Source organism: Stylophora pistillata, chromosome 10 (assembly GCF_964205215.1).
Source record: "Stylophora pistillata chromosome 10, jaStyPist1.2, whole genome shotgun sequence".
NCBI classification, from domain to species: domain Eukaryota; kingdom Metazoa; phylum Cnidaria; class Anthozoa; order Scleractinia; family Pocilloporidae; genus Stylophora; species Stylophora pistillata.
Genome location: NC_142528.1, coordinates 309,611 through 329,057, shown reverse-complemented (window position 1 = coordinate 329,057; position 19,447 = coordinate 309,611). Strand labels below are relative to the sequence as shown.

Sequence of the window (19,447 nt, the reverse complement as noted above, 5' to 3'; positions counted from 1 at the left end):
TCAAACGTAGTTTAATCAAGAATTTCTAAGAGATATGTAGTTTGACTATTTATAAATTATCATGCCGGGTGATAACTGTTCGGTTTTTGGTTGTGGAACCTCAAGAAGGACGAAAGGTGTTGGTATCTGGAGACTGCCTGCACCGAAAGACGCGGGCCATCGTAAATGGAGAGATGCTTGGCTCAGCGAGATTACCAAGACAAGAACAGTTGATGCAGTATTCCGAAAAAAGGTCCAAAACCATACTGCGTACACCTGCGAAAAGCACTTTCACCCTCCAGATGTTGAAATATGTAAGTAAAGTTGATTTTGTCTTACGTTCCTTCTGTGTTGAACTATTTCACTTTGAAGTGGGCATATTCACTTGTACCCACATTTATGTTATTTTTTTCCAACGTGGAATAACTAAAATGACCTTCTGTCTTTCTCTATAGTCCAATCTGAAAAGATGATCACGAAAAAGCCACGATTTGGAGCGCTGCCATTATTAAACATGCCGAAGCGAAGCCACGAAACGAATAAACCTGTACCTCGACCTGCTCGAAGCGTGGTAACCACAGAAAGCGCGAAACGTGTGAAATCAGCTTTTTATAAAACCTTTGGCGATTTGTGCAAGAGAGTACCAAGTTTAAAGAGCCTCAACGAGTGGAATATTCAGACATCCAAGGATAGACTGGTCATTACAAAGATGAAAGACAACCTTCTTCTCCCAGAAAAGGAACTTATTGTTGACAACAGCCTGGGGTTCGCAATCAAGGTATTTGGGTGCTTTCTTCCAGAAACTCACGATATTTACATCAAGCATCGAAGATCGCTGAATGTCCCAGTCAGTAACATTGTGAAGGAAATGGACAGCTACTCTCTTTGTGCTGGAATAGGAAGCCCTTGTAGTGGAAGTCAGATGTCAAGTATTCCAGGTCACCATGTGATACCAGGCTATACAAGTAGACTCTTTAGCAATGGACAATCATCAGACGTTTCCACACGAAGAATATTGGAGATCTAATCAGTGTTTATTGATGTGTAAAGAAACAGAAAGATGCAACCAATGTGAAAGTTATCTTTCTTCATACCAGAAGCAAAAAGAAATCAAGACAAGAAGACTATCTGTACCTGCAAAGCTCAATGCCCCTATATGTAAAACAGCACCAGAGAGATTAAAATTATCTGTTCAACAGCAGCGATTGAAATGTGCAGAGCTCTACTAAGTCCCCTCTTCTAACTATGGTCATTACTAGCCTGAAATCAGTGCGCGAACTGACTGGCATTTCATACTACATGTTTACGAGTACTTATTGTTACAGGCGTTTCATGCAATTCCGATAGAGACTGGATCTTACACTTCAACGTTCTGCATACGTTCGTTTCTTTGCCCATCGATCCACGCTTCGTTTGTTGACTTTGTTTCCTTTGGCTTTGTTTGTTTGGTCTCATTATGAAGCGACAACAAAAGCCAAGTTTATTGTTTACGAAAAAGAGAATGACAGAAAAGAAGAGAAAATCAAGAAGATGGGCTGGATAAGGATGGCGAAGCTGGAGAAGTCAGTTCGATGTTAAGTGAACCGCCAGAATTTCAAGAGCCAACGGCCTCCAACTCATCAAGTAACACCACAGGTGACCCAAGCTCTGTCACAGGCTCTTTCAGAGTGGATTATTAAAGAAGTTGTTTACTGCATCACCTACATCACCAGATGTTTACTACATCACCAGTTTACTACATCACCTACGCAAGCACTGTCAGGCGAATACGACAGCAACTCTGGTTCAATCACCGCTCTAAAGATCACGGCCTTGTCCCGGCCGAGCTCAAACTTAAGCCCCCGTTGAACACACAGGAGGCCATCCAGATCGTCAAAGCCACCTGCAGACGACTGGTCAAAGCGCGGATAAATGATTGCCACAGAAGACTCAAACACCACAGAAACAAACTACGACAACTACACGACCAACTGAAACCACTGATACCAACTGACCTACTTGACACCGTTACGAAAATTGCCGACAAACGAGCCAACAAGACGACTGAACGCGCCCGCACTGGACATCAACAAAAATTGACACGACTGCTACGCGACAAAGAAGAGAGACGAAGCAAACCGGAGGACAACTGGGTAAGTAACATTTCTTCTCGTTCCTTAGACAAGACTGAAACTCAGGTACTATCATACGGACTAAAACACTCAGTAACACCTAAACGCATACCGACCGAGGCTATTGTATCTAGTGGTGAGGCGGCCCTGTCTCGGCAACGAGAGCTATCTGAGCCGACCAAGGATAACATCAGAAGCAGAATTGCCTCCACTATACAATCAGCGTCACTACATGACAGCAACTTGACTAAAGACGAACAACGCGCACTGAAACGACTGAGAAACGACGAGAACATAGTCATCCTACCAGCCGACAAAGGACGAGTTACTGTTGTTATGTACAAAACTGACTATCACGACAAAATGGACGCACTAGTTAACGACAAACGAACCTACGAAGAACTCAAACGTGACCCAACTCCTGCACTTCAACGTAAACTCAACAGTAAACTAAACAGTAAACTACTGACACTCAAGAAAACGAACGCCTTTGACACCCAACGGTACTATCGACTGAGGTGCTCGGTACCACAGCCACCGAAACTCTACGGTTTGCCGAAGCTACACAAACCTGGTTTCCCGATGCGACCTATTGGCTCTTTCTGTGGCTCTCCCATATACCAACTATCCAAGTACCTGACGACAATACTGCAACCGCTAACTGACAAATCCAGACATAAACTACAATCCACTGAAGACTTCATTAACGCTACCAAGACTGTTCAGATACCTGACGACTACAAACTAGTGTCATTTGATGTGAAATCACTGTTCACAAGTATTACACTTCAATTGGCATTACAATGCACTGAGACTGCAATCCGACAATCTACCGACCCACTACCGCTACCGACAGACAACATCATGGACTTGCTAAACATTTGCCTAACGTCTACTTACTTTCAGTACAACGGTAAACACTACAAACAGTTACACGGCACTGCCATGGGGTCTCCAGTTTCTGTTGTTATAGCAGAAATTGTGATGCAGAACATCGAGGAACGCGCCCTTTCGACTTGCCGACAAACGATACCGCTTTGGTTACGTTACGTTGACGACACATTCACCGCCGTTCGACACGACGAAATTGACGCATTCCACCACCACCTTAACGAACAAAACACTGACATACAGTTTACCAGAGAAGTCGAAGAAAATGGCAAACTTCCTTTTCTAGACTGCCTGGTAAGCCACAACGACAACTCATTACGGACGATAGTTTACAAGAAACCGACATACACCGACAGATTACTAGACGAGTCATCCTACAACTCTACATCACACAAAGCCACAACTATCAGAACTCTAACACGACGCGCACAACTAGTATGCGACTCGACAGACAGCTTATCCGACGAGAACAAATACCTTCACCGTGTTTTTACGAAGAACAACTACAACAACGACTTCATCCTACGAAACACTCTCCGACCCACTACCACTACCGAAACAAACGACACCGCAACCCCTACGACTACAGCAACCATACCGTATATAAAAGGCATGTCTGAAAACATCTCGCGCATCTTACTACCCTTCAATATCCGCGTCGCCCACAAACCCATCACCACACTACGTCAGTTACTAACCAACGTTAAAGACAAAGACGAACCGAGGAAGAGACAGGGAACGATTTCTAAGATCAATTGTTCCGACTGCCAAGCCTCCTACATCGGTGAGACTGGCAGAAACCTCACAACAAGACTGACTGAACACAGACGGGCGACGAGGAAAGGTGATGTCAGCAATCACATTGCTGAACACCATCGACTTACCAACCACAACATTGACTGGGACTCTGCGCAATGCCTAACCTACAGCACTGACTATTTTCAACGACTGACTCTGGAAAGCTGGTTTACTAACTTAGAGCAGACTCTCCTAAACAGATGTCAACAACTACCCGCTCCATACAAACGACTCATTCACGACATAAACATCACAAACGACCGAAAAAGAACGACCTAACTGTACCGACAGATCGAAACAGACCAATCACGACCGATTTACGTCACTTGAGTCTTACAGCCAATAACATCACGGCAAAACCAACCGATCATTTCACACGAACTGGAATAAGAACATTCTACTGACAACAATCATTCACTTGACTCTGATGATGACTTCCGCACGGGTTGTCGAAACGTCAGTCACTACCACCGACAACAGTCCTTCTCAGGACTACACTCAGCCGGACGATCAGACTACACCTTCACATGTTACCCCCGGGTGCAAGCCATTTACTGCAGAAGTTGTTTAGTGGTTTAGTTGGACTTGCTTTTGAGCTCCGTAAATGTAAAGTTCTGTGAAATAATCAAAGAAATAAAGTCTTACTTTCATAGAGAGTAGTCTGTGTTGTTCTCCTCGCGATTTGAGGCCGTTTTGAGGCCGTTTTGATGTGTTTTAGCTTGACGCCCTAATCACCACCAAGTCATCGTGCACAAGACACGGGAAGGTAGGAAACTTCTGTTGACACATGCTCGCCAAAATCGCTCGAAAACAACACTTAAATACTTTCCTTCGAATCAAAACTTGGCAGCACGAAAGCCAAATAGTTGCCCTTTAAGTTCACCGAAAAAAATCCCTCGAAAGTTGGTTTTTCGAGCAACCAATCCAGCGAGAATTTCAAATTAACGGCCTTTCTGAATTCTTCTGATGCGTGGAAGGAACATCTTGTGCAGCTGAGAGACCGTTAATGCGCGGTCAACCTGGACCCTAGTCAATTCTCTCTCAACGGGTCCTCCCCATAGTCTTCTAACACCAACCCTTCACACATACTAAGGTACCCCGGGTAAACTCATCGACTTGACTAGATCGTCGATACTGTCCATCTTAACTTCACTGTTTTCTTGTTATACTTGATAACAACAGAAATACCGGGTACTTTAGTATGTGTGAAGGGTTGGTGTTAGAAGACTATGGGGAGGACCCGTTGTCTTGTGCACGGTGACTCGGTAGTGATTAGGGCGTCAAGCTAAAACACATCAAAACGGCCTCAAATCGCGAGAACAACACAGACTACTCGCTATGAAGATAAGACTTTATTTCTCTGACTTTTTCACGCAACTTTACATTTACGGAGCTCAAAAGCAATCCAACTAAACCACTATACAAACTCTTTAATAATCCACTGTGAAAGAGCCTGTGACAGAGCTTGGGCCACCTGTGGTAACACTGTGAGAAAATTTCGCCCTGCATGGAAATATATATATCCTTGGCTAAAAAAGCATAAAAACTTTGATGGGCCAGTTGGTGATAGTTTGGATGATGTGAGTTTTTCCGCAAAGTTTCAGAGTTTGACCTAGACCATTTTTGAAATGACCCAATTTAAATTTTTATGTGGGACATTATGACCCACTTTGGCTAATTTCTAGATTGAGCACTGCTATAGTTTTTCGGTGTAAGAAACTGAAACAGCACCACTCAGCAGATTCCAAAGATTTAGATCCGGCATCTTCGTGTCGTTTTTCTTTCTTTTGCACCCTTTCGTGAGGCAATATAATTTGGATATATCAACAAAGTTGAAATGGTAAATTGGCCACCGTAACGATTACAAAAGCTGACGTTTCGAGCGTTAGCCCGTCGTCGGAGCGAATAGAAGAATTGTGGGTTGTGTGTGCTTTTAAAGGCAGCCGAACTCCCCACTATTATTTCAAGTCAAAATCAAGCGTCACACAAGAAGTATTAGATTAAGATCGCGGAAGTCGCACACTTCGTATCTTTTCGGAAGGAAAAATGCTCGTTTTGGGAGTATTGACCACACAGGCATTAGCAAAAAGCTTCTTTCATTCGTTTTAGAAGCGACCAATACACATTCATCTCTCTGCGTCTCTTTTTTAACTCAAGTTTAGAGTAAACACCTATCAATATTTCAAACAAAATTTCTCGTTGCATCATGTGTCTTTGCCGCTACATAGGCGAGACCATCAGGTTTCTTTAGATGTCTTTCATTTGTTTTAGACGTGACCAATACATATTCATCTCTCAGCGTCTCTTTTTTAAATCAAGTTTATAGTTAACACCTATCGATATTTCAAACACAAAATTTCTCGTTGCACACCCGTACTGTACACCTTACAAACTGACACGTGAAACACACCGTCCATGAACACTAACTTTTCAAGACTCCTCGTCCCTCCACCAACACCAATATAATATGTCTTTGCCGCTACATAGGCGAGACCATCAGGTTTCTTTAGATGTCTTTCATTTGTTCAAGACGCGACCAATACATATTCATCTCTCTGCGTCTCTTTTTTAACTCAAGTTTATAGTTAACACCTATCGATATTTCAAACACAAAATTTCTCGTTGCACACCCGTACTGTACACTTTACAAACTGACACATCAAACACACCGTCCATTAACACTAACTTCTCAAAACTCCTCGTCCCTCCACCAACACCAAAATAATGTGTTTTGGCCGCTACATAGGCGAGGCCACTGGGTTTCTTTAGGTGTCTTTTAACGAAATGGTACAACTTGACATGTGATTCCACGGCGTAAATTGTCTCAGCCGTTAGGATTACATCATAGAGCATCTCAGTGGCTAGTTCTGGGTTGATGAAACCTAACAGATTTCCCCAGTCACCTGAATAAAATGAGCAACTTTGCCGCACTGTTTCGAGGAGGTCGAAGTTAGCTACTGTTGTTGTTTTCAAGTCACAGTGTTCACTTTTCAGTCGCTGTTCAAGATTCAATAATACATTAGGAATCGTTACATGCTCAATAACATCGTCATTGTAATCCTGAAAATGAACCTGGCCTCCTTGAAGAAGAGCATATATTCCGGGCAGCCCCGCTCCACAACCGATTTCCAACACCCGTTTTCCGAGAAAATCGATTCCACTTTCCAACATGTAATCCACCAAATCTATACTACATTCCCAAATTTTAAGCCCTCCTTCGTAAACCGAAGGAATCAAGTCCGAGCTCCTTTCAGCTGCTGTTTTTATGGCCGCACTATTTGTTAGATTTTTATCCGCACTAGTCTCGCTCACGTGTTTTAGGCAAAAGCTACCTTGTCCACAGTAAATTTCGTCTGTTGCAGAATCCAAACACGCCAGAGAATTGGACGTTATTTGAATTTCTTTTGCCTCTTGTGCAGTTGTAGGTTCTGGTGAAATGTCCTTATCGTTTCCAAACGAAGAGATGGTCGCATCTTCGTTAATATCCGCGGACGTAAAATTAAATTTGAAGTTCGCCATGATTGTGTAGACCTTAGTGGCCACTCCTTCTAAGAAAGGCCTGGTATCTTTTCCCAAGGACTGGTGCAAGGATTTCACATGTGCTCATCCGGTCATTGGACATTCGCAAGTTACTTTTCTACTACTGAACTTCAATTATCTTTAAGGGAACCTTTGCGATGAATCCCAGTCAGAGTGGTATAATTGTTTTTGCACTTAACTCTAACAAAGACTTGTCTGAGAAGATCGCCAGGTAAGCTTGTCGACTTATTAAAGATATTGTTTTTGTTTTCTTGTTTTGTTACTGTACTGTCCAGTTTGTTTTGTTTTTCATTTGTTCTTTCAGAGACATTCTGAATTTGTTTGGTAGCTTTCGAATGTATCCAGTGGACAATTTAAATTTTATGGTTTACCTGAAGCTGTCCTCACTATTTTATTTTTCTCAGGAAACTGGGAATTGAGCTGGCCTCGTGTAGTGTTGGGAAATTTCAGAATCAAGGTGACATCTAGTTTCGTATGTCTAATCATCTGAGATACTGGTTACACCTTGAAAGCAACTTAACAACACAATTTTGCTGTAGTCATTTTCAGCATGCTTTTTACTTAAACCTCTCTTGAAGTGAAGACACTTGTAGAGATTTGGTAGAGATAAGTTTCCCTACAAAATGTCATCATAACATTGCAGACCTGTCAACGATGTAGGAACTTCGGAATTTGGTGAAATTTTCCCTAGGGTATTGATCATTAAGTCTACTGTTACAGACCAACATATTCAGCCAAAATAATTATTCGCACAGAAAATCCTGGTTTCCATTTTCAGGTGTTCTTCAGTTAATTTCATAAAACTTCAGTTTGCATTTGGGCCCTAGCTCATCTGGTTTCTTTTGCTGGACAATTCACAAGTAACTGGTGTTTGCTGTTAACATGCTTCCTAAAAATTGAACTAACATCCAACCACACTAACACTCCAGTTTGAAATTTTCTGATACCTCATTTTGTCGCTAGTTTGGAACGTGAAAGACAATGTAAATTTGTTAAGATGGTGAGTAAAATCAGTTTTCCTTGAAAAAACATTAATATGAAAGCTTAATTTTCTTCCTAAGGCAAGAATGAGGAATAAGAACAGCATAACCCCGTTTAAGTAATCCTTAAGTTTATCTTCTTTTTTCAAACTTATTTTGTAGAAACTTCTGTTAAGATAGGAACCTCTGTTCGGGGTAAAGATGTGTACATTATACAGTCAGGATTGGGGTAAGAACAGAGAGATTTAGCGCCACATTTTTGGGAAACATGAAGGGCAAGAGTGATCACATGGCCTTGTTTTTCCCACCATTTTTTCATGTTTACAGGTTGCGCTTTGCTGTTTCAACAAAAGCAACCTGTTTTGTGTTTGCCATGGACATAAGATTTTCTTCACTCTTTCTCTCACAGAGTAGAAGTCAATTTCCAGAAAAAGGGCACTAAAACTATTCCTTGTAAGTCATACAAGGGCATCTTCAAAACCACCATGACTTGGGCAAGCTGACATTTGCTGTTTCACATAGACGCAGTTCAAAATCTCTCAAATATTAATTTTTTTTTTCATGTCAGTATTAGTACTCTATCAACATTAACAAAAGAGTGCATGGTTATACATGTATATAATGGTAACTATAAGTCCTTCTTTCCCATTGAACCAAAAGATAGTATTGACTGTACTCTTGAAAAGAGTCAACCTTTCAGTAGATTGATCTATACACATGTTAATGTCAGCAACTTTATGTCATTTAAGTTTATCAGAAGAAAACACTCAAAATTATGTATATGCATACATCAATCTTGAATTTACATTTTAAACATGTTATTTTCAGTGTGGCATGCACTTATGTTTGTGTTTCAGGCTTGTTTATTATCATCCCAATGCAAAGTGGAGAATTCTTCACTTACTACACTGAATTCTCTGCTAAATTTTGATGGCCTATGCAAGTTTTAATTCAAACATGGAAAATATTCTTCTTTTAGCTTACCTAATTCTTATGCTCATTGGTAATGGAAACTGTATTTGTCTATTTTTCAGTGAGAGTCTTGATGTTAACGATGCCCTGATGGAACTGTTTATTTTAACATATGCCTGTAAAACTGCTTGTGCGAAGCGAATTATTGGTAAGGAGCCCACACATGTAGTTACTTATTGAGTTATTGCTTGTGGTATTTTTTGTAAACTTAATTTGAGTCAAGTAAATGAATTACTGAGTCAATGAATTGAAAGCATGTCAGTCAATACAGTGATGTAATGTGTTGCATATTCAGGGGTCATTCCATACTTGCCATATTCCAAGCAGGCAAAAATGAACAAACGAGGATCAATTCCTTCTAAACTGGTGGCTTCTCTTATGTGTCGAGCAGGTATGAGGGATTTATGTTATTATAGTGATCAAAATACAGTATGGGTTTAACTCTTCCACTCTCATGATCTCAGAGGTAATTCTCCTCACTGTCTACTATACAATTTTTGTGATATTACCTTGGAGAATTTTGAATTTCATCAACTAATAATCCCTGCAGCCCTACAGCTGTTGATATTTTTCTTAATTCTCATCACTTGTCTGCTTTAAAAGTACTAGAGGGTTTTACAAACAAAAGACTGTTAGATCAGGTGTTTGATTCTATCGAACCATGTCAATATGCACGTCATGGACACTCTACAGTGCACGCACTAATTTGTTTAATGCAAGCTATACATGATGCTATTGATTCAGGTAACTGCTCTGTTCGGATATTTTTTGCTGATTTTACTAAAGGTTTCGATATCATAGACCACTCAATATTATTAGATGAACTCAGATCGTTCAACATCGATCAAACTCTGTTTTTTTGGATTCGTTCCTTTCTTACCGACCGGACACAGGCTGTACGTGTTGGCTCCTCCCTGTCACCATGGAAGCAAGTCAATGGTGGCGTCCCACAAGGAACAAAACTCGGATTAACGCTCGTTATTGTTATGATAAACAAGCTACTCAGTAATTGGTATATGCATACGAAGTATGTTGATGACACTACTGCATTTGAGATCATTCCAAGGAACTCCGTTTGTATGCTAGATGTAGTTGTCAGAGAAATCCATGATTATTGCATAGAACATAGGATGAAATTAAATCCCAAAAAATGTAAAGAAATGTACGTAAATTTCATGAACAATTCGATTACTGCAATGCGACCTATAACTGTTGGAAATCAAGAAGTGGAGCGGGTAGGAACTTATAAGCTTTTAGGAGTTATAATTAGAAATGACCTGAAATGGAACACTCACGTTGAATATGTGACTGCCAAGGCAGCTAAGAAATTATACGCTCTAAGGTTATTGAAACGCACAGGATTTATGCCAGAAGACATGCTTAAGGTATACACTTGTAATATCAGATCGGTCCTAGAGTATGCTGCGGAAGTGTGGCAAGACATTCCTGCATACCTCTCTGATGCTATTGAGTCCATACAGAAATTATATTCCCAAATTTTAGTTATCAACAAGCCCTAGACGAGGCAAAATTGTCATTGTTGGTATACCGTAGGATATTCGTTTGTAAAAAGTTGATGGCGGAAATGAGGAATGAAGACCACCCCATATCTTTCTTAGCTCCACGTGCTATGACAAATTCTATACCTTATCAGTTAAGATCAGGAAATACCAAAGCCACAACAACAATGAAAAGAACAAAAAGAGCAAATGACTTTTTTACTTTTAGGTATTCGTAGACTTAACTGTTATTGTAATACTTACTAAAATTATTCTAATTCTTAAGACTTATTATTGTAAATAGACTTTATTATTGGTATCTAGTAAGATTCTTTTTAATATCCTTGTAAAATTACACTGTTTATTCAGTTTTTTTAACTGCCAGAAGTGCTAATAAACTACCATCATCATCATCATCATCAAGGGGCAGGTTATAACCCTGGCAAGCACCATTCTGCTAGATACATACAAGAATATGATGATTTTTTCTTAGTGCATTACCCTTTCCTTGTTGAAGTGAAAAAATAAATTGAAAACCTGAAAAAATACTTAGGAGAGGGAGGCATATCTCAAAATTATTTCCTGTCAGAGGAAGTGGATCTTGAGCCATTTTGCTGATCCTGTACAAGTTGCCTTGGTCTGCTACACTGAAGCACAGTTAATTAACCTTACCTGCTCTCTTGCTTCACAGGACTCACAAATGTGATCACAGTTGATCTTCATTCTAAGGAGATTCAGGGTTTTTATGACGCTCCAGTTGACAATTTGAGGGCCTCACCATTTCTAGTGCATTATATCACAGAAAAGGTACTTATTAGAATGCCATTTACAAATGATGGTGGAAAGTTAATTTAGTATTGATTTCTTGTGCATTATATCACAGAAAAGGTACTTAGAATGCCATTTACAAATGATGGTGGAAAGTTAATATAGTATTGATTTCTAGTGCATTATATCACAGAAAAGGTACTTAGAATGCCATTTACAAATGATGGTGGAAAGTTAATTTAGTATTGATTTCTAGTGCATTATATCACAGAAAAGGTACTTATTAGAATGCCATTTACAAATGATGGTGGAAAGTTAATTTAGTATTGATTTCTAGTGCATTATATCACAGGAAAGGTACTTATTAGAATGCCATTTACAAATGATGGTGGAAAGTTAATTTAGTATTGATTTACTACATGCCTTCAGGTGAGAAATCAACAAATTTTCAATCACAGTCTCTTGAATTAATTTTCAGCAACTTGTTGATGATGATAATGAAGACACAGAATTTAGATTCAAGTCTGGAATCTGTGGGCAAAATTATTTACTATAAAGGGCAAGGAAAAAATTCTTTTACACTCAGTTTGTTGCTTTTTTGGTTGATATTTATATTATTTTTCAACAGCAGGTTGTTTGAGTAAGCATTTGAGGCTTGTCAGAGAGTTTGAGCATTTGAATGTCTTTGATTTGGTGGCTATTTATTTTAATTCAAGGTTGCTGACTATAGAAATGCAGTTATAGTTGCAAGGAATCCAGGTTCAGCCATCAGGTAATAGAGTAAATGTAACTAACTTTTCAAAAATTCTGTAAAAGTTTTGATATTATGTTGGACACCTTTACCAGACAAAAAGTTTCCTATCCAAACAAATGTCAAGCATACAAAATATTTCTTTGCAGTCAGTCAAAGGCTTGTTATAGGTATGATGTATTTGAGGAATAGCCTTGCTTCTTAACATGCCAAACAACAGTGATAAACTTACTAAATTTGATGGTTTTATCCTTTAAGGGCCACTTCTTTTGCTGAGCGTCTACGGCTTGGATTGGCTGTGATACATGGTGAACAAAAGGAGGTGGAAAGTGAGCAACTTGATGGCCGTCAGTCTCCACCTCCTACATTAGCTGAGGGACGTCGTTTTGCATCTGTCAGTATGGACAGCATGTCTCTACCAGGTAAGCTTTGGAAGGTATACATGTAAATCATCAACTTGGCTTGGTTGTCAGAAAATCTGACTCTTATAGTCAATTTCTATTCTGATTTGTTTGTATATTTACTTGAAATTAAATATCCACTTCTATCACAGAGACGGAGGTGAGTAATTGTTTTAGAATATACCACACAAATATTAAAACTAGTTTATTTCTTTCAATATACTGAAAAATGGTTGGAAATTAAATTCTTGATGCATGACTTTATTTCTTCGGCTACCTAGAGATGAGTGGTACTTGCTAGTCACTTCTGAACTAGCCAATCGGCATGCATGGAATCCACTATTTGTTGTGTCTTTTGCAGGATTTCTTCCCAAAGCTAAACCTCCAATCAATGTTGTGGGTGATGTAGGAGGCAAGATTGCCATCATTGTGGTAAGATTTGAGTGATTTTTTTTTTCTTCATTGTAGTTAACTGTATGTTTGAGTGGTTCAGAGTAGTTATTGCATTGTTTTCCGTCTGTACTGTTAATTGTTCAATTAATTTAAAAATCAATAGCACTCATTACAACAACAAAACCTGAACTAATATATTTGGTACATAGTCAATATTGGAGTTCTTTCCTTGATCACTGCCAACCGCTTAGGCAAAACATTTCCTCTTGTATTTACTTTCTCCACTGAGGAGTAGAAATAAGTCAGGCAAAATGTTACCTCTTTGACCCCTAAGATTGACTAGCATCTAATTTCTCCTTACAATTCCTCCACTGAAGCACACATTAAGGGTCACGAGAATAACGGAAATGGTCACTGGCTAAAGATGCTCTTGATTGTTAAATGAATTCTCCTTAGCAGCGCCTTAGGAATGTATAGAGAACAGTATGGAGAATGTGCAGACTGATGTTACGGTGGGAAGGGTTAAGAAAATTGTGCGAAGTTAAGGGGTGAACTTTTAATGGACTTACATTCACTGCAGGGTATTTAAAAGATTCATAGTTGCTTGATGGTATATGGTATAGAAATTAGATTGGTTAGGGCAGTAACAGGTACAACCCAATCTTTGATGCCAACTCTCCTTCTCCTTATTGGAGATGTGAACATTTGATGTAGCTTGTTAAAACGTATTTTTCAATGTGCGTGTATATTTACAATGAGTAATGGTGGTTACCCAATAGTTTGTTTATTTTGCTGCGGGTCCTACGTTTTGATTTACGCTATACTTCACCTTGTAATTTTACTTTATTTTTTTTATTTTATTTAGTACAGTTTCTCCAAATCTAGATTAAGTTAAATTACTAAAGAGATGCATAAATAAATACATAGACATAAACATAAACAGAATAAATAAATGATGATGGAGAGGCAGCATCCAAAAGCGTGTCAGACATCATACGAGGGATGCTCTCCAGTAAGATATAATATTAAAAAACAGTTATCATAGTATAGAGTTTGATATCTAAGTATTACATTGAATCAAATCAAAAAATTCTAAGTATTACCAAGGAATGAAGTAACGTTATGTTTAAGGCTAGAAATACTAGCATAATCCTTTATATTATTTGGAAGACTGTTCCATTCATTCACAACACGGATAAAAAAGCTATATTTAAAAATATTTGTTCTACTGTACATGCTGACTAGGTCAAGAGAATCATTCTTCCTTAAGTTATAATCTACACTACGAACTCTACAGAAAAGCAACTTATCAGAAATATCCATATCATAATGCCCATTCACTGAATTAAATAAAAAAACAACATCCCTGATGTATCTTCTATCAAATACGCTATGTAATTTTAATTTCTTTAATCTAACATCATAATCCTCATCAGAGTTAAGAATAAACTTAGTTGCCCTCCTCTGAATTGCCTCTAATTTATTGATATTGCGTTGTGTATGAGGATTCCAGGTTTCACATGAATACTCGAGCAGGGGTCTGACAAGACTGCAGTATAATGTTTTCAATGTAGTGATATCTTTCAAATCTCTACATGTTCTTTTCACCAAACCAAGAATCTTATTAACCTTAGCACATACAGAATCTACGTGTGCATTCCATGATAAACTGGAGCTGGTGAGAAGACCTAAATCCCTATGTATATGTACACTTTCTAAGCTCTGACCGTTCAGAGTTAATATTAACTCTGGACCGTTTAGGTAATAGTCCCCAACTAAAGGACTCTTTTTCATAGTAATTCTCGTGATCTTACATTTCTTTGTGTTTATTTTCATTTTATTATCCTTACACCAATCAGCTATCTTATCCAAGTCACTCTGAAAGGACTTCATGTCATCTGAAGAATTAATAATCCTATATAGTTTACCATCATCTGCATATAAGGCGATTGAGCTATCTTTACTTATAACCCCTGGTAGATCATTGATATAAATAATAAAGAATAAAGGTCCCAACAAGGAACCTTGAGGTACTCCAGAGGTAATTGTCACCCAGTCAGATAATTCCCCTTTTACAACAACTCTCTGCTTACGATCAGTGAGATAGTCTTTACACCATTCCAGAAGACGCCCACGGACTCCATACTTAAATAATTTAGTCAAGAGAATATTATGATTTACGATATGAAGAAATGTTTTCTTGCTTCATCTGACTAGCCATGAACACGTTTCTAAATCAGGCCAAATGGTCAAGTCTGAAAGGTGTTGTATACGAACTTGCAGGATGATATGATAGACGAAGCCGAGTCATTCGTAAATGCCGCCAAGCACCTGAAGGATCGTGGGGCGTATAAGATTTTAGTGATGGTCACTCATGGCCTGTTGTCAGCGGATGCGCCAGAACTGATTGAAGAATCCGTTATTGATGAGGTAAAGTACAGCTTTTGTGGTGTATGTGATGTCAATAAGAGTTACTTATCAGTATTTGTGAGATGTAAATCCCTTGTACGGCATATAAACCGTCACCGTGCTAAAGCACCGCTTTGAAGAATGTTTTGAGGATTATAGAGTCAACACTTTTTTTTGAATGAAGGAACAACAGGTACATTGCGTGCGCAAGCATATGAGCGAACGTTCTGTGTGTCATTTTAAGACAGCTTCAACCTGAAATATCATTTCTTTTCTCGTTTGACGAAAGATGATATTTCCACAGCCACTTCACGCGCGCGACGTAACTCGTGTCCCCTCATTTAGTCAAATCACATTACCATCTCAGACGCTTGGTCAAATTCACTGACTACTATGATTGCATTCTCACCAGAGTAACCTACTGTGTTATTTCCACTATGCACAGAGCTCTCAGATTATCAGATTGCTTTCGTGAACATCCGAGAGACACAAAACAACGAGATAGATGCCTCCAGCCCGTTTTGAAACATTTTAAAGCCATGAATTAAAACAATTTTTTTATTTAAACATATTTATTGAACAAAGTTTACCCTAAGAGTAAAATTACTCATCGAGAGGGTTCACTTCGAAATACCACTGAATATAAAAAAAAAGTTACAGAAAATAATTAATAATCAAAGCGGTACCAAAACAAACAATAGGGCATATAAGCAGAGCTGACTGATGGTAAATACACATTTAAGTGCTTATTTACTTAAGTAAAACAGTTGAGAGGATAGCTACAATAGGAGAGTCAAAGTTTGAATGAAAACATTTGTATGAGTTTGAAAGAAAGAAACTTTTAACTTTTGTGACCAGATATGAACTTACGTCTTACAATCTTATTCCCACTAGGTTGTTATCACCAACACAGTGTCTCACGACACGAAGATGACCCGCTGTAGTAAAATCAGAACGGTGGATATCAGCTCACTTTTGGCCGAAGCCATCCGCCGAATTCACAATGGCGAGTCAATGGGTTATCTGTTTAGAAATGTTCCTTTGGAGGATTAGGCTAGCTGGCGTTTTTAACTGGGTCTGTTGTAAAGTTAGGTTTGGTTGACTGATTTAGACATTTCAAACATAACTTATTGTAAAAATAACGTGAGTGCGTTTAGCAAACGAACAGCCTCAAATCTATTTGGTTATGTGGTAAAGTGCAGTTGGTGGTCGTGATATTAAGCACTGGTATTTGTACACCACTTGGCCACAAACACGAACAACCACCAACATGCGTCTTTTAAGACGTGAATGGGCCTTTTATGGGTGCGAACCGTGAAACCTGGGTCACAGAAACGAAGTCGAGACTAATTGGTAATTATCCTTGGAGAAGTGTTATAAATCGACAAACTCTTCTTGTTTATGCCGTTTTTACCGAGACCCGTCGAACAACAATGAATAGAAAAGTCAAACCGAACAAGGTTGATATCGAAAGAAAACTTTAATTTGCCAGTTTTAATTGTTATTTTGTCCAGAAAGTTGACAAGTAAGTAACATTTTCGGAAGTAATGGCGGAATCTTTGCCTCGCTGTTTCCTGGGTGGGTAAATATTATCTGTACTTTTTGCACCTCGATGTCATTGATTAAAGTTAATCGACTTTGTTAAGAATAACTGTAAATGAAGACGGGCAAAGTTTAAAGTTTTAATGTTTATCTTTAATTTGAGTTACTAAATGTTTGTGAGATAAGCCATATGTCGTTTTCCCTGTAAAAAGAAAAAGTAAAGCACAGGTGTTAAATCAGCAAAATGTGTCGGTGGTAGTCATATAGATTAAAAAATGTTCATCGAAAGGACTAAGCAGCTTGTTTAATGGCAACGATCACTTGCAGTTTTATCATGATTATACTCAAAAGTGAAGCAGGTTTCATGTTTCCTACGATTACTTTCTTTTCTGAGTTGTAAGTTGGTGAATAATAATGGTCAGTTCGAAATACATCCTAACGGAAAATTGACGATTAACTCCTCCGGAAAGCTGCGACCCCTTTCCCTCCCCCCCCCCCCCCCCTCCATACTCCAAAAAACTCCATTTTTAATACACGCCTCCTAAATGAATGCAGCACCAAGGAATGACTTGAAGGTCTGGGCAACGACGCGAGCAAGTGCTTTTTTCTTTAATTATGAGTCTTACGCCAATGAGAAAAATCAATCACTTAAAAGGCGTTGCATCGTGGCCTACAAAATGGCTTGGAAACCTGTCTGCTATCTTAATCTAACCACGCAATACTTAACATTTCACCTTCTAACTCCTCGAGTCGATTTTCTTCCACGACTCCCCGTCAGCAAACATGCAGTTCCAATCAACACTATCAGTCGGGCATGAGTAATCAGTGATCGTTTCAAACAGAGTGCAGAACACTGTGCCCACAAAGCTATACAGACGGAACGCGTTGCAAGAAGTGAGTTGGTCGCATCTCTGTTGGCAGAGAGGCCTGGCACTGGCTAAATCGCCATGGTAAGTAGCTTCTGTGCCCACGCTGATACCACTGATGAACTTGTATCCGGATATTTTGATCCACGAGGCTTTCAATGGATAAGAAAAGACCAGAAGCCGAATTACTGTAAAGTAAGTCGTGTTTATTTTTTTTAATGGGTCGCCCATTGAAAAAGACCCTGCCGAGTATTGAGGAATTAACTAGGCTTTTGTGGAGTAAGTTGTGCGCAGTTCTTAACGAGTTACTCGGTTGTCTGGAACGTCATCTATTCGTTAATAACCCTTGTCTCGTTTAAAGGTAATACTTGTGTTGACAATTCTTGATGTCATATAGCAAACTGAGCAAATTGTTTTTCTTTTGTCCTCTCATTCGATTATTCATTATGAATAGAAAGAGACAATCCGTCACAAGTATTGAAATAATTGTTATCGTTTAACTTTAAAGAGAAGGGACATGTTTGCTTTCATCCCTAACTACCATTGTTATCTAGCTGGAAACAAAAAAAAAATCAACGAGTCCCAGGAACATCAGGATTGATTATTAGCGCTGTCAAGCAGATAAGAGAGTGCTGGCCTAAAACTCAGGGCAATTGAACACACTCGGGCCTCCGCCCTATCCGAGTCAAATTTGATTTTTTGTTGTTGTTGTTGTTTTCCATTGTTTTCCTGGCATAGCTTTTTGGATAGGGAACAGATCTACCTCCCGACCAGAGTAAAATATAGAGAAACACTGGCACAAATGCACACCTCGGCGTTCGACCGAAATAAAGCGCCAAGGAAAAGTTACCCCGAAATCCGTCCAGTTCTGTTTAAACGGCAAGACAGGACTCTAAGGCAGATATAGCAACAAACCGATTTGAAAATATTTTCACATCAAATCTGAATTTTACTGCGTTACTGTTATCATTATCACTCGTTCGAAAAAAGAGGTGACGCAATTTAATGCTTTGCCCACTGTCGTCAAGATACATCGGTGCATAAAGGATCGCAAGTCCCGGCTTTCCTAGTGAAATCAGAGCAAAATTCTTCCCTCTTTAGTGGGCCTCTAAGCTCAGAAGTTGCTCTTGCACCATGATACAGAAACGTAAAAATAAACAAAATTTTGAAAGACTCGATTAGACCACAAACAAAACTCTGCTTACCATAGGCAGTGAACGACGAGAAACAGAGAAGAACAAGAATATATCCAGTACTATATCCCATACTTTTAGCTTAATCGACCTTCTTTCACAGAGGACACAATGTCTTTTACACGTAAGTAATCAGTTCTGGTAATGTGTGGTTAAGCACCTCGGCTTTGTAGGACGTTTCTTAATTAAACTAATTTGTTGCTGTCAAACGGAAATATGCATATATCTTTTGTTATATCCGCCAAAATTTGTCGATAATAAGATGAAAAGATTACCTGAAGAGTAAACATTCGTTAAGTTATTTTAAATCGGGTGTCTTGTTGATCACAAATAAGGCTCAGGTGAACTTTTACT

The 19,447-nt window shown here is 39.0% G+C and overlaps 3 protein-coding genes across 3 annotated transcripts; 1 reads left to right on the top strand and 2 right to left on the bottom strand.

Moving 5' to 3' along the window:
- Positions 1-5,116: 5,116 nt before the first annotated feature.
- Positions 5,117-7,326, bottom strand: LOC111338122 (histidine protein methyltransferase 1 homolog). The gene has a single exon (XM_022944550.2). It carries the CDS (start codon positions 7,296-7,298, stop codon positions 6,372-6,374), a length of 927 nt encoding a protein of 308 aa, XP_022800285.2. The 5' UTR covers positions 7,299-7,326; the 3' UTR covers positions 5,117-6,371.
- Positions 7,327-7,350: 24 nt separating this feature from the next.
- On the top strand, positions 7,351-17,325 carry LOC111338119 (phosphoribosyl pyrophosphate synthase-associated protein 2). Its single transcript, XM_022944549.2, has 11 exons — positions 7,351-7,530; positions 7,724-7,776; positions 8,462-8,528; positions 9,334-9,419; positions 9,567-9,662; positions 11,462-11,577; positions 12,255-12,310; positions 12,548-12,711; positions 13,052-13,122; positions 15,367-15,513; positions 16,387-17,325. The coding sequence occupies exons 1-11, from the start codon at positions 7,457-7,459 to the stop codon at positions 16,543-16,545; spliced, it is 1,089 nt and encodes a 362-aa protein (XP_022800284.1). The 5' UTR covers positions 7,351-7,456; the 3' UTR covers positions 16,546-17,325.
- LOC111338120 (uncharacterized) lies at positions 16,954-19,265 on the bottom strand. The gene is made up of 3 exons (XM_088736053.1): positions 19,106-19,265; positions 17,769-18,052; positions 16,954-17,236 (listed from the first exon to the last, which is right to left on the bottom strand). The coding sequence occupies exons 1-2, from the start codon at positions 19,164-19,166 to the stop codon at positions 17,772-17,774; spliced, it is 342 nt and encodes a 113-aa protein (XP_088592179.1). The 5' UTR covers positions 19,167-19,265; the 3' UTR covers positions 16,954-17,236; positions 17,769-17,771.
- Positions 19,266-19,447: the final 182 nt, after the last annotated feature.

What these genes read in the sequence shown, in the direction of transcription:
- LOC111338120 (XM_088736053.1), bottom strand. Translation starts at nt 19,166, where the DNA reads ATGGGATATAGTACTGGATATATTCTTGTTCTTCTCTGTTTCTCGTCG. An exon ending in CTCGTCGTTCACTGCCTATG is followed by an intron (nt 18,053 to 19,105) that starts GTAAGCAGAGTT and finishes ATCCATTGAAAG; the next exon opens with CCTCGTGGATCAAAATATCC.
- LOC111338119 (XM_022944549.2), top strand. Translation starts at nt 7,457, where the DNA reads ATGAATCCCAGTCAGAGTGGTATAATTGTTTTTGCACTTAACTCTAAC. An exon ending in TTGTCTGAGAAGATCGCCAG is followed by an intron (nt 7,531 to 7,723) that starts GTAAGCTTGTCG and finishes TATTTTTCTCAG; the next exon opens with GAAACTGGGAATTGAGCTGG. An exon ending in GCAAGATTGCCATCATTGTG is followed by an intron (nt 13,123 to 15,366) that starts GTAAGATTTGAG and finishes ACGAACTTGCAG; the next exon opens with GATGATATGATAGACGAAGC.
- LOC111338122 (XM_022944550.2), bottom strand. Translation starts at nt 7,298, where the DNA reads ATGGCGAACTTCAAATTTAATTTTACGTCCGCGGATATTAACGAAGAT.